Source organism: Chiloscyllium plagiosum, unplaced genomic scaffold (assembly GCF_037043375.1).
Source record: "Chiloscyllium plagiosum isolate Xiang-an unplaced genomic scaffold, Cpla_swu_hap1 HiC_scaffold_35, whole genome shotgun sequence".
Taxonomy (NCBI): Eukaryota; Metazoa; Chordata; class Chondrichthyes; order Orectolobiformes; family Hemiscylliidae; genus Chiloscyllium; species Chiloscyllium plagiosum.
Genome location: NW_028270173.1, coordinates 54179983 through 54195168, shown reverse-complemented (window position 1 = coordinate 54195168; position 15186 = coordinate 54179983). Strand labels below are relative to the sequence as shown.

Genomic DNA, 15186 nt, shown 5'->3' with positions numbered 1-15186 from the left:
TGCTTTATGCATCCAACTTCAGCCAAGGCTTCAAGTGAATTGATTTTCCCAGCATCGTTAAGACCCTGATGATCATTGCAATTGTATCTTTCTGACTTGCCGTTTCGGTCTCCTGATTTATTTTCTTCCTCACATCCTGACTCTTGCTCAGAGGCTTGTACATAACACCCATCAGGGTCTTTTAGCCTTTGCTGTTCCTTGATTCTACCCACACAGATTCTGTGCTTCTGACTCTGTATCACTACTTGCTATCGTTGTAATTTAATTTCTTATTGAGAAGGCAACCCAACCCCCTCTGCCAATCTGTCTGTCCATTCAATAGAACGTGTCTCCTTGGAGATGTAGCTCCCAGACCTTATCCCCTCACAGTTACATCTCTGTGGCACTGACAACATCATACGGTGGCACAGTGGTTAGCACTGCTGCCTCATAGCGCCAGAAACCTGGGTTCAATTCCCACCTCAGGCAGCTATCTGTGCGGAGTTTGCACATTCTCCCCGTGTCTGTGTGGGTTTCCTCCCACGATCCAAAGATGTGCAGGTTAGGTGAATTGGCCATGCTAAATAGCCTGTGGTGTTAGCTGAAGAGGTAAATGTAGGGGAATGGGTCTGGGTGGGTTACTCTACGGAGGGTTGGTGTGGGCTTGTTGGGCCGAAGGGCCTGTTTCCACACTGTAAGTAATCTTAAAAAAAAAACCCCAAGTTCAATCTGTACTACTAGCTCATTTACCTTGTTTACTGCACACATTTAACTGCAACACCTTCAGTCCTGGGTGGGCCATCCCCCTTCTGACAGTTAGATTCCCAATCCCTTTCCATACCCTCTGTCCTATTACTTGTTCAGGAAACTTTAATAACCTCTGATGAGCCCTTCTCCACCTTTAGCTAGTTGAACATTCTTGTGACCACTCTATTTAGCCTTTTCACTGGGATCCTGGTCTTATCCCAGTTCAGGTGGAGTCTGTCCCAACAGTGCAGTTCCTTCCTGTTCCAATACTGATGCCAGTGCCCCACAAGATGGAACCCCTTTTACCCCATACCACTCCTTTAACCTTGCGTTTTCTTCCCGAATGTTTTTAACATCCATCTCAATTTGGGCTCGGGTCATAATCCAGAAATTATAACCCTCGAGGTCCCTTTTCTTTAACTGTGTTCCAAATTCCTGATATATCCAAACAGGACTTCTTGCCTATGTTACTGGTGCCAACATGGACCACAGCTATTGGATCCTCCCTCTCCCACTCCAATATCCTCTCAAACTGATTTGAGATGTCCTTTACCATGGCACTGGGCAGGTAACAAACAATGCATGACTCTCGATCCTGCTCAACAAGGATGCCATCTGTATCTCTACCATTTTTCTCCTTTGCTCTCCCCACTTGAATGGCCTCCTATGTCCCGGTGCAGTGCCCAGTTTGTTCCTGGTAGCTGTGGAAGCACATGACAGGACTGCATCAGAGAGGAGGGAACTCCATCCCCATGAGACAGAAGGCAGTGAGATCTTTCACCCTCTCCATCGGACAGATGCCCAGCTTGCCCTTGGCAACTTCCTGGCAATTTGGCGCCTTGGTGGTTTCGAGAGCCACCTCCTGCTCCAAGGTCATCAGTACGGTGACACCCACCACACCACCATTGCCCCCTTCTCATGCCCTGTGTGTGTGGGGGGGCTCTTGGTTCCCACGACGTCAAGAGTGAGTTTGTTCAGACCACAATGCCCTCTGTCACTGCACCCCGGGGGCTCTCTGTCTGTCCCACTTCCAGCCTCCAAAGCTCTACGGGCTCCTCCCTTCCTTCAAATGCTTCATGTGAGTGTTTCCATTATTCAGGAGTACAGCCAGCTCTGCAATGGAGGGGATGGTGGACACCACCATCATCAGCTACCAACCTGCACCTTATCCATACAGTAGTGCCCCCTGGCAACCAATGCCAGCCTTACATTAATGGTTCTATGGTTCTATGGTGGTCAAAGACGTGGAGCACGGGCCATGGTCTCCTCTGTCACACAGATATACACCTTAGAAGCTGCCTGACCTAGTCACAGGGATGATAACCTCTGAGAAGGTTCGTTTGTCGGTGATGCCTTATTGGTATCTTTTTGAAGATGTGCGATCTGAAGCAGGAATTCATAACCTCAAAGGCTGGCCAAGAACAAAGGGCATTGGCTACGACAGCAAGAAAATTACACAGGACACAACCTGCTCGATTGGAGTCATTGGGCTCACCGCACTTTCAGAGAGAGGCCTCATAACCCAGTTTCCGCATATGGGTCAAATATATGTACAATATATAGTGATCAGTAAAATCAACACAGATGGTCAGAGAGAGAGAGAGAGAGAGAGGGAGAGAGAGAGAGAGAGGGGGAGAGAGAGAGAGAGGGAGAGAGCCACAAAGGCAGCAGTCCTTGTCCGCTCTGTCTTTCTCTAAAACCCATCAACGTTTGTGATTTGAAAGAGCACCTGCCTCCAGAAAAACAGTCTTCAACCTGCCATAACTGATCCAGGAAGAAGCCACCTGCTAACTGTTGTGGTGTTGGCCCCAGACCAGTTTTTGGATGAATATGTGATTAATTATTGTACTGTTATTTGACTGAAGTGCTTCTAAGGCAACACTCTGCAGAACCTTCTTTTTATGTTTTCTCCAATGGCTGGACCATGACATCATGAGAGTAAAAACATAGGCCATTCAGCCCATTGAGTCTGCTCTGACGGCTGGTCTGATAATCCACTCTGCTGCCTTTTCACCACCAGCTTTGATTCCCTCACTGAATAAAAATCTACCCCAGCCTTGAATAGACTTAATGACCCAACCTCTGCCACCCTCTGCAATGAAAAACTCCATAGACTCACCACCCTCTTAACAGCAACAAAATTCCTCATCATCTCTTTGCGAAATGGGCTCCCCGTTATTCCAGATTCTGCCCTCTGGTCCAGGACTCTCCTATGCCGTCAAACAGCCTCTTTGCATCTACTGCGTCTTGTGGCCTGGTGTATAAAGCAGTTCAGACCTGAAAGGGTTAATTGACATCATGGGATGTGCTCCTCCCATCTAGTTCTAAAGTGTCAGCGTTTGTACATTCAGTCACGTTGACCCCCCTGCAGTTGCTGTACTCTTAGATTGGACCCGATATCTCACAAGAGGAAATCGTAGTATCTCAGATATGATGCAACTAGTCATTCAGTAAGATGTAATAAACCTAGTTACTGTACATCAAAACTAAGGCTACCTTCTGCTCAAGACGTTGTGTCAGTCTCCTTCCCCATTGGATGTCAGTAACGCAGATGGATACCAATCAGAAGGATTGGTGGTAGTGAATCAACCCAAGATATCTCTCATGGTCCCAGCAGGAACTGGAATGTCCCAGATGGGACCAGCAACAGTAGCAGCAAGATACAAGACCACGTTCACCCTGTACAGTTTACACCCGCGGTAAATGCTAAAGCATGTCTAATTGTGACATTGTGGAGTTCCTGCCTGTTCAGTTACCTGCAGGGAAAGGCATGAAGGCATCTCTCTTCACAAAATTCCCATCAGCATCCAGGAAGTGAGCCGGGTTAAACTCCTTTGGAGTTTTCCATTGAGTTTTGTCACGCAGCACCGAGGTCAGGACAGGAATCACGTACGTTTCCTGCAAACAAGAACAATAATTCGGAATGCGTTTCTGAGCCTGACTTCAATGGAGAGTGAATGAAGTGGGGTGTGTGAACCCAGTGTTGTACCTGATCCTGTTAGTTTCCAGTGGTCAAGGCAGGGCCCATACTTATTTTAAATGTCATTGGGATTCCTCCACTATGAAAATTGCCACCCCCGATTCACGAATTTCCAAATCAGTCCCATTTAATTTCTTTTTAATTTTCTTTCTCTGTCATTTTTTATTTTAGTTTGAAGGTCCTTCCAATTTCTCGCAGACACAGATTGTGAAACCCGAGCCTGGTTTATATCATTCAGAACTACCTTTGGAATGAAATGTCCTTTCACATGTGTGTCCTCGGTTGTTGAATGAGGAAGGTTCATGGGGACGATGTTGGCAAATCTTTGGATTTCGTGAATCACAGCCTCAGTGTAAGGCATTCACTTTCAGTCTTCGGTTACAGGGGCTCATCCGGCTCCTATCACCTGATCGATTTCTTCCTGAACTTTCCCTGAAATAGAGAAAGCTTGGATTGGGGAAACTGCCGTCAAACAACGGGATAGAAATTCATCAGTGACAGAAATTAGGCGCGATCAATGTGTCTTATGTTCCCCATTGGATATTCATCAACTTCAATAAACACAAAAGCCAAATACATACAACAAGCGATTGGTTGTATTTGGGTTACTGTGTGCTAACCTTCAAGATCAATTTTATCATTTTATTTTTCACTCATGGGATGGACATGTTGCTGGCTTGGCAACATGTTGGAGTGAGACCTGCAATGCTGCTAAAGATGGAGTTCCAGGATTTTGACCCAGTGACGCTGAAGGAACGGGGATATATTTCCCAGTCAGGATGGCGAGTGGCCTGGAGGGGAACTTGCAAGTGATGGCGTTGCCATGTATCCGCTGCCCCTGTCCTTTTAGATGGACTTGGAAGGCTGTTTACAGATTTTTGGTGAATTGCTGCAGTGCATCTTATCGATGGTACACACTACTGCTACTAAGTGCCGGTGGTGGATGGAGTTGATGCTTGTGGATGTGGTGCCAATCAAGCGGGCTGCTTTGTCCCTGGGTGGTGTGAAGCTTCATGAGTGCTGTCAGAGTTGCACTCATCCATTTACTTGTGAAGACAATTGGACAACACTTCTAAAATAATTCCATGCCAATTTTGGAGTGACAGATATTTATTACCATTGAGAAGAATTCCATTGCAAGTGGATATTTACTGAGCCTAAATTTCTATGAAAATACCTGCTCGGCTCAGAACTCACCCAAGACAGGAGGACCCCGGGTGGAAACGCTTTCGGGGTTTCCTCAAAAGCAGCCCAGAAGGGGTCAAAGGTTTCAGGCCCCTGGACTGTGACCAAATAAATAGGAGACAGTGTGTTCAGGAAGCAAACAAACGATTCAAGAGAGGAGCAAATTCCTGCAGAGGCTGGAGTCTGGACTGAAACAACAAACGCTGGGGATCACAGCGGGTCAGACAGCAGCCGTGGAGAAAGAGGAAGCTGACTTTTCAAGTCCACATGACTCTTTGTCAGAACTGGACTGAGCAGCTCTCGACTTGAAACATTAGCTTCCTCTCTCTCCATGGATGCTGTCTGACCCGCTGTGATCCCCAGCGTTTGTTGTTCCCAGAATAATTCGAGAGAGTTCATCGGGAACACATGGAGGTGAAGTTCAAGTATCAAAGAGATCGTACAAAGAACTAAACTCTCTGACCCCTGACCCATGTGTGGCCAAGTCATCAGGTCACACATGAGACTTATTGCTGAGTTATTGAACTGGATTGACAACAAGCCATTCCAAGGGACTGCCTGTGTAAAGTGACCTATATCAACCAATGGCTTAAGGTACTGTACCGACAGTATGCATTGTATTGCAGGAAATACCTTGCCAGGTTGAATGTGAGAGAGATCGTTCTGCTCTGAATTACAATGAGAGACCTTGGTGATGTCCAGGAGGCCTGCCATTGCTTTGTTCTCTCGTGCAGCACGCTTGTCTACAACCAGTTACATTGAGATCGAGATGAAGGAAATCGTTTTGACATTTTCTGAAAGGTTGCCTTGCCCTTGCTTCTGAAACATGTTTATTGGTATCATTGGCCATTCTCATCTCCGCAAACCCTTCTCGCCATCAGTCCATGTGAATCTGGCTGAAAGAAGCTCAGCCAGTTCTTGTCGGGTTCCTGATATTTCTGTAGAAACTCTCAGAATATTTAAGAAGTGCACATGCGATCCCCAGTGTTATGGACCACACCAAACCCACTCAAAATATATTAAGAAGATAGCCTAAACCCCCAACATTTCCTTATTTTTAAAGGCAAGTGCGTTCTGGATACAATTTGATTGGTCAAACTACCAGGCTTGAAAGCAAACACAGTTTAGGGCAGCATGGTGGCTCAGTGGTTAGTACTGCTGCCTCATCGCACCAGGATCCCAGGTTCAATTACCGCCTTGGGTGACTGTCTGTGTGGTGTTTGTGCATTCTCCCTCTGTCTGGTGGGTTTCCTCCCACAGTCCAAAGATGTACAAGTCAGGTGAATTGGCCATGCTAAATTGTCCATAGTGTTAGGTGCATTAGTCAGAGGGAATTGGGTCTGGGTGGGTTACTCTTTGGAGGGTTGGTGTACTGATTGGACAAAAGGGCCTGTTTCCACACTGTGGGGAATCTAATCTTTATTCTTAAAACCCTGTTCAAATACAGACAAATAAGAAATTCTAAAAATTAATTTAACTGTGACTCTATTGAATTGCTTAATGAGATAATATATATGCTAACTACTACTGATTAGCTATTCCAAGATAGTAACATCCCATAAACACACACTTGGCAAAGGCAAATTCAGTGAAACAGATTGTCTCACGCGCAACTCTCTAGTTCAGTCCATCCAGGGATAACTCTGAGAGAGAACTCGAGCGTTTTGCTTTAACAGGGAGAGATGTGTAGCAGCTTCCAAACCCCAACACGACTGAAAGTTAAACTAAAATCCTGGTTCTGTGGGAGCTTGACACCACCCCTTCAGGCTGCTTCTATTGTTCCAATATTAAAAAAAAACAAAGCTCGCTGGGCTCAGAGCAGACCGCTTGGCTTTTAGTTTGCAACACTTGCTTTCAAAAGGACAAATCCTTCTTAAAGCAGCACCTCATAACATCAGGTAAACATGGCTCTGGTAATTGAGATTAGAATAATTTGGTTGCTGATTCTAACCAGCATGGACCCAAAGGACCTTTTATTGTGCTGTAGAGCTCCATGACTCTTAACTCCAATCATCTGTGCGTGAAGTAAGGTGTGTGATACAGTCTATTTGGATTTTTGAATTTTGAACCAGTGGCATTTGGATTTTCCTTGTGTCTGAAGGGGTTTAATGATTAACTTGTAAGTATTTCTGTCACTGTGGTGAGTTTTCTTAAAGTACGGTATTAGAGAAAGAGAGAGACCTCCTGGAGAGTTTTATTTACCTTTGTAGAGGTTATGAGCGAACAGAATAAACAGAGTAGTATATTAGGCTTTCAGACAGAAGATTCCAGAATTTGGGGGGAGGCTAAGGCGAGACATCCATAGCATGAGCTTTATGGCGGTTTTGACATTGATATCACGTTGTTATGAGTGTCACGCTGGGTATAATCTCTGAATCTACAGTGCACGTCATGCCTGGGGGAGTTACCTTGGGTTCAACTCAATTTCAGAAAGACTCCACTTGCTGACTCACTCACCATCAGCTCTTCCTGAGACCAACCAGTTGAGGTGTTACTGATTAAATTGACCAATTTCACACTGACCATGGGCCTAGTTCACTACTGACCTCGATAGTCCTATCCATATGCTCAAGTAACAGTTTGGACACCAACAACAACTAACAAACACAAAGTTAGTGATTCCCTTACTCTGGATATCCGGATATTTCATCATGAGAAGGAGTCCCCAGCACACGGTGGTGGAAGTGGTTTCTGTGCCGGCACCAAACAGGTCAATGATTGTAATCAGCATGTCCTTTTCCTGAACTTCCAAGGCTTGGCCTTTTGATTCCTTCAAGACAAAATGGAATATAGGAGAAGCTGCCACATTCTTGACAGAAATATTTTAGTGCAACTGGACGCAGCAGGAACAGAACCAAATAAATCCCAGATGACACAGTTCAACAGCACTTCCCAGGAGGCTCCAAGGCACTGAAGGTGTCACCGAGACAGGGAACGGCACGTCAGCAAATCAACTTCCCAGCTCGGGGCGAACATACCCACAACTACGGCAGAATAAAGGAGAAGGTACCACGTTCTTGGGGGAAATATTTGAGTGTGTATATTGCTGGACGGGTGTGTGTCATTGGGGGCAGTGGCTGTCTTGCTCAGAGTCAGGATTTCATGAATTCAGGCCACACTTCACAAATCTGAGTGCACAACCTCAGCTGAAATTTCAGCTCAGTTCTGAGAGGGTGCTGCACTATCAGAGGGGCTGCCTTTCAGATGAACTATTTAACTGATTAAACACAGGTGTAATTCTGGTCTCCCTGCTCAGGGAAGGATGTGGTGAAACTTGAAAGGATTCAGAAAAGATTTACAAGGATGTTGCCAGGGTGGAGGGTTTGAGCTATTGGGAGAGGCTGAATGGGCTGGGGCTGTTTTCTCTGGAGTGTCGGAGGTTGAGAGGTGAACTCATCGAGGTTTATAACATCATGAGGGGTATGGATATGGTGAAAAGCCAAGGTCCTTTTCCAAGCAAGGGGTGTCCAAAAGTAGAGGGCACAGGTTTAGGGAGAGAGAGGCAAGATTTAAAAGGGACCGAAGGGGCAACTTCTTCACAGAGAGTGGTGCGTGTGTGGAATGAGCTGCCAGACAAAGTGGTGGAGGCTGGTACAATTACAGCATTTAAAAGGCATCTGAATGGGCATATGAATAGGAAGGGTTTCGGGGGATATGGGCCAAGTGCTGAAAATGGGAGTTGATTAATTCAGGATATCTGATCAGCATGGACGAGTTGGAGCGAAGGATCTGTTTCGATGCTGTACATCTCCAAGACTCTGGGTACATGTAAAACATCATGTTATTAATCTAACAAGGACAGAGAAGCTCTTCATTGGTATCTTAGCCAATGTTTACACTTCTACCAAAAGAGTGATCTGGTCATTATCACTGTTATAAGTGTGGGGCCTTGCTGTACACAAATTCATTAACTCATTCCCCTGTGTCACATTTTAAAAATCAGTCCTTCTCCATAGAATGCTTTGGGACATCGCAATGACATGAAAGGTAATATATTGAGGAGCAAGACTTGGGTACGCAGGCTATATTCATTACTACTTTTGTACACTTAATAGAAGTCAGCAATATATTCAGCAATGAACAAGGTATGAACAAACTTTAGGACGTTAAAGGCGGATTGGTAAAATGGACAGACGAAAGTGACCAGAAAGAATGGTGAAGTGATACACTTTTCTATGAAGAATGAGGGAAAGACAATATGGAGTCAACCATTTGATTCTAAAGTCAGTGCTGAAGGAGACAGAGCAGATGAGAATCGACATTGACCACAGATACCGAGTGAAAAACCGATGGGAAACCTGAGTGGTTTTCCATCAGGAGCTATTCCATTGCAGTCAGGAGCTAACTTGGGAAGCCTCAGGCCTATGGCCCATTTCAGCCCAGGGTGGGAATGATGAACCTGCCAGCCAATCAAAGTGGTGAGCACTGCCAGTGTTACACTCAGGCCTTCACCATAGATAGTCTCTGGATTGCCACAGCCAGACAGTGGTGCAAGGGGTAAAGTCATTGGCCTAGTAATTCAGTTCAATGTTCTGTGAGCATGGATTCAAATCCCACCTGTGGCTGATGGTTAAATTTTAATTCAATAAAATCTGGAATAAAGAGCTGGCCTTGCTGTGAAAGCCCACCTGGTTCCTATGTGGAAGGGAATATCTGGATTCTTACCTAGTCTCGCCTATACACAAAGGCAGAGCCACTGAAAGGTAACAAAAAAGAGAAAATGCTGGAAAATCTCAGCAGGTCTGGCAGCATCTGTAAGGAGAGAAAAAAGCTGATGTTTCGAGTCTAACTGACCCTTTATCAAAGCTTTGACTCAAAACATCAGCTCTTTTCTATCCTTACAGATGCTGCCAGACCTGATAAGATTTTCCAGCATTTTCTCTTTTGGTTTCAGATTCCAGCATCTGCAGTAATTTGCTTTTAGTGACTGAAACATGGTTGACTCTTTACTGCCCTCTGGACAATTTGGGAGGGGCAATAACTAGGCAGTACAGTGGTTACCACTGCCTCCCCACAGCACCAGGGATCTGGGTTCCTTGGGTGGCTGCATGGAGTTTGCACGTTCTGCCCGTGTCTATGTGGGTTTTCGCTGGTAATTCCGGTTCCCTCCCACAGTCCAAAGATGTGCAGGTTCAGTGGATTGGCCACAGGAAATGCAGGGTTACAGGGAAGGGTAGGATGCTGTTCGGAGGGATAGCACAGACCCAATGGGCCAAATGGCCTCCATCTGCACTGTCCGGATTTGATGATTCTATCCCCCTGTGATGCCCACTGCGATTTGGTTTAGGATTGTGGGAATGGGAGAATGGAAGGGGCTGAGTGTAAGCTGATTGTTCTCAAAGCCCGATTGTGAAGTTGTGATGTTGTGGGAATGTCACAGGGATTACTGATTCAGAACCCCAGGCTCGTATTCTGGGGGTATAACTGTGGATGCTGTAAATCTGAGAGAAGACCAGAAAGTGCTGGAGAAACTCAGCAGGTCAGGCAGCATCTGTGAAGGGTGAAACAGTGTTAACGTTTCATGTCTGGCCTGGTCCTTCTTCCGAACTAATTCGCTGGAGGAGTCCTGCCATGGCAAACTGCAAAAATTGAATTGAATGAAAATCTGGAATTAAAAGCTAATCAAATGGCAATTGTAAACCTCCTGTCATTGAAGCCAATCTGGTTCAATAATGTCCCTCCGGGAAGAAAATTGGCCATCCTTACCTGGTCTGGTCTACATATAACTCCAAACACATAGCTATGTGGTTGACTCTTAACTGCCAATTAAATGAGCAAAAAAGCTGGCCCCATCCCATGAAGATCGAAATCACTGTAAGGATATTGTCAGCTTCTTCACAGAGAACAGGCTTCGGGAGTTATTGAAAGAAGAGTTATTGAAAGGGTGGCACGGTGGCTCAGTGGTTAGCACCGCTTGCCTCACAGCGCCAGGGACCCGGGTTCGATTCCACCTTCAGACAACTGTCCATGTGGAGTTTGTGCATTCTTCCCCGTGTCTGAACGGGTTTCCTCCGGGTGTTCTGGTTTCCTCCCACAGTCCAAGGTTGTGCAGGTTAGGGTGGGTTGGCAGTGCTAAATTGCCACGTCGTGTCCATGGATGTGCAGGCTAGGTGGATTAGCCATGGGAAGTGCAGGGATAGGGGGATGGGTCTGGGTTGGATGCTCTTTGGAGGGTTGATGTCGACTCGATGGGCCAAACGGCCTGATCTATGATTTGAACTCAAACACAGAATGAAGTGCTAGCAGACAATGGATTGGGAAGTTGAAAGCAGAGATGGGACACCTTCCTTCTCCCTATCGCTCAGAGTAAAGTCCTTTGCTTGGTCACGATGTGTCTGAGCATAAAGAATATCCCTTTCTGATAGTTGTCACCCATGAGTCCCAAGGTGTAGGGTAAGGACAGACTTGGAGTTCCTGGCCTCCCAGGAGTACGATACCTGAGGTGGTGGGATGAGGCCTTCAGCTAGGCCTTGGCTTCAGAAAGGCTCCTGTGGACAGGAATGCTGCCCTCCTCACCTTGAAATAAGGGGAGCCCAACTCAGCTGCATGCCCTACCATGGTGTCAAAATGTCCCACGGCCTCCAAAGGCACTTCCTGGGGTTTGGGGGGTTGGGGGAGGGGCACGGGGAGAGAGGTTGGTGTTGATTAAATCCCACTCACCCTGGGGTCAGACTTTGGGAGGCAGCTGTTGGTCTGCACAATACCCGAAGTTGGCACAGCCAATCCAGAGACCCCTTAGAAAAGAATCAGACAAAGTCTTTGGCTCTTTATTGTCAGGGAGTTCAAGGGTGAGGAAGTGACCTTAAACCTCTATACCAGGGAAAATAAAATCTGGCATAGCTTCAGCTGGTGCACTGTATCCATTGTGACATTACACTTTGAGAAGGATCTTGGAGCTGTGCGGTGGGGGCAGAATATTCCGTGAAGAGTAAATGTATTCCTGAGTGTTGTACCAATTGCCGGGATTGTAGAGAGACGGTGGGAGCTGGGGGGGTATGAGCATGGTGGGGTTTGTTTATTCCCCTCAGAATGAAGAAGGCTGAGGGGAAACTGAATGGAACCGTTCAAAGGCATGAATGGTTTTGTTTGGAAGAGTAAAGTCAAACTGGTATTGGGGGGAGGGTGGGAGGTCAGTGGACTCGGGATTTCAGGTGATTTCCAAGAGACCCCGCAGAGCTGACAGGAAGGAATGTCTGTTTTACCTGCACCGTCTATTAAGTGATGGGGCTTCCACTCTGAAGACAGCGGTGGAGACAGACTCAGAGTAACATCTCGATAATGAGTGGATAGGAAGGGTCAGGGGGCTGTTGAGGCTGGATCGTTAAACATATGCAAGACTGAGATAGGAAGGTTTTGACTCAGTGAGAGAATCAAGGGTTATGGGGTAAAGAGTCAAAGAAATGTGGTGCTGGAAAAGCACAGCCAGTCAGGCAGCATCCCAGGAGCAGGAGGGTTAATGTTCGAGCATAAACTCTTCATCAGGAATGTGTGCCCTCATGCTCGAAACGTCGATTACCCTGCTCCTCAGATGCTGCCTGACCTGCTGTGCTTTCCCAGTGTCACACTCTTTGACTCCGATCTCCGGTATCTGCAGGCCTCACTTTCTCCGAGTTGATTGCGGGGTAAAGGCAGGCAAGTGGAGTTGAGGCTATCATGATCTCACCGGATGACAGAACAGATTTGATGGGCTGAAAGGCCCATTTCTGCTCCTATGTCTTACGGTCTGTGGTCTTATTTGTAAGAGGTGGATAAATACTTGAAGGGAAATGAGTGATAGGGCAGTGGGGAAAGAATAGGGGAGTGGGATAGCTCTACTTGGGAGCAGCCATCGATTTGATGGGCCAAATGATCTCCTTCTGTCCTGTAACACCCTACAATTCTCTGAAGGAAAGCTGTCTCTCCTGTCTAAGATCACCATTAGACTTCAATCCACTCTGGCAGCACAGCAGAGATGAAGGGCTGGTCTTAATGGATGTGAGGTTTAAATTCATTTGTCTCAAAGAGGTTGACATCCCAGACAACATGAGCAGAGGACGGCTCCAAAGCACTCGACAACACATCCAGGTGTAATTTGAGGGACGTTATTCAGGGAAAATAACATGTAAAGTAAGTAGAAGCTCCTCACCAATTATATTCTGAGAAGACATCTCTCTCACATTGTAAATTGCGAGATTAAAACTCATACATCCTTCAGGGATGTGTAATCGTAATGTCACTGGAATCATCATCCAGATGACAGGCTAATGTACCCATACCCCTACATGTGTTCAAAACCCACCATGGCACATGGTGAAACTTGAATAAAAATCTGCAGTTTATAGCTGGTCTAATGGTGACCATGTATCAAACTGTCATTTGTTGTAAAAAGTCCATCTGGTTCACTGATAACCCTTAGGGAAGGAAATCTGCGAGTCTTACCTGGTCTGGCCTACATGTGACTCCAGACCCACAGCAATGTGGGTGACTCCACTGCCCTCTGTGTAATAAATGTTGGTCCAGGCCCTGTCACTCACATCCCATGTCTGAAACCAATGCTACACCCTGGACACAAACATCCACATGATGTCATGAGCACTACGATCAGAGAAATGATCAGATACAATGCATGCTTGAAGCTACACATTTGTAGTTCCATCCAGAAACTAGGGGCAGCACTGAGCGACATATTAACAGATGTTTAACACAGAATCTTCCTCCATCAAAACCCACAAAGTCCTGGTGTGGAGTCTGAAATCTGGGGAGATTCCCCTTACTGCTGAAAAGGTGTGTCACTGTACCTGCTGATGCCTCAGAATTAAGGTTTCGTTTAGGGTCTGAATGCTGTTCTCACTCAAGGTTTCTTCAGCTGCTTTGAAGAAACTGTCGAAGATTTCCATCATCTTATCTCGATTTTCAATCAACTTCCTGCGAGCTGGAATCAGAAATTCCAGAGATGGGTAAGAATTGTACAGCTGGATTGGAACAAGAACATAACCAATAAGTTCAGGCGTTGAGTTGATAAGTAACTGTCCGTCTGTAGTCGATGCGTTGGCCAAGTAACTTACGGTGACATAAAACAAAGAGCTGCTGGATATCGGAAACAAAAGCAGGAATTTCTGGAGAAACTCAGTGCGTCTGGCCACATCAGTGAGAAGAAAGCAGAGTTAACATTGTGAGTCCGGTGAGGCCTTGGGATTTTTTTCAAAAATTGGAACAGGAAGGGCAAGTTACGTGAACCTTGCATGACCTTGGTCAAAAAGAAAAAGGAGAAATATGTAAAGTCTGGGAGGATGGAATTAACTGATTAGCGATGAAGAAAGGTTGGATAGATTGGGTTTGTTTTCACCGGAACGCAGGAGGTTGAGGGGTTAGAATAGAGGGGTGACTTAATAGAAAATAATAAGGGGCTTGGATGGAGTGGATAGGGAGGACCCGGGTTACCTCACAGAGAGGCCAAAAATTGGGCACACAACTTTATGGTGATTGGTGGAAAGATTAAAGAGGAATAAAGGAAAAAATTTTTTCCCAGCCACAGGGTGTTGGGAGTCTGGAATCTGCTGCCCAGTTTGGTTGCTGAGGTGGGAAATCGCTGGAAAGGAGCCTGCATCCGCACTGGACGCACTGTAACCTGCAAGGAAATGGACTGGATCACGGAAAGTGGAATTTGACCGGGTGGTGACATTATTCATTCAAGGGCTGAATGGCATCGTTCTGATGTGTAACTGTTCCGAGGGGCTCCCACCTCTCACCTCGTTATTGACCTTCTGATTTATCAGTGAGGCAAGGCCGCTCTCTCGTTATCCCCACAGACTTTAAACGCCTGGCTGACCTGAGGCCTTTTCTGAAATACTGCCAAAGTGATCTGATCCCATCTTGTCACTGTCCATGGTATTGTTGGTCCTGGCTTCACAGCAATGTCTTCTGTTGTCTTTTCCCCCTTGCTTTTGGGTTTTCTATCTTTTGTTTTCAAAGTCTTGGTCTGCACCATTTGGAGTCTTCCCATTGTTTTCTCAGCTTCGCCTTTGAATCTTGCAAGGGCCTGTTCCGCTATCGAAGTCATAGAGTCATCGAGCTGTACAGCACGGAAACTCGAGCTGTACAGCCCCTTCTCCCCTTTAAACAACCACCAAACCTCAAACAGATCATTGTTCGTAGCAAATTGCCCAGCTCTCAGGACAACACCATACAACCCTGTCACGGTAGGTGCTGCAAGACGTGTCAGAGTGTGGACATGGATTCCACCATTACAGGTGGGGACACCTCCCACCATGTACGTGGCAGGTACTAATGTGACTCAGGTAAAAACAAGGACTGCA

The 15186-nt window shown here is 46.2% G+C and overlaps 2 protein-coding genes across 2 annotated transcripts in view; one reads left to right on the top strand and one right to left on the bottom strand.

Moving 5' to 3' along the window:
- The window catches only part of LOC148140922 (uncharacterized), a 245778-nt gene that overhangs the window by 122415 nt on the left and 108177 nt on the right, over positions 1 to 15186 (top strand). The gene's annotated exons all lie outside the window — the stretch shown is intronic.
- The window catches only part of LOC122546684 (uncharacterized), a 49946-nt gene that overhangs the window by 31086 nt on the left and 3674 nt on the right, over positions 1 to 15186 (bottom strand). Inside the window, exons 2-6 of the mRNA XM_087979786.1 lie at positions 13669 to 13842; positions 7520 to 7661; positions 5146 to 5634; positions 4904 to 4989; positions 3483 to 3624 (exon numbers count right to left, since the gene is read on the bottom strand). Coding sequence (XP_087835912.1) covers positions 3483 to 3624; positions 4904 to 4989; positions 5146 to 5634; positions 7520 to 7661; positions 13669 to 13842 — 1033 coding nt within the window. The remainder of the gene's footprint in view (positions 1 to 3482; positions 3625 to 4903; positions 4990 to 5145; positions 5635 to 7519; positions 7662 to 13668; positions 13843 to 15186) is intronic.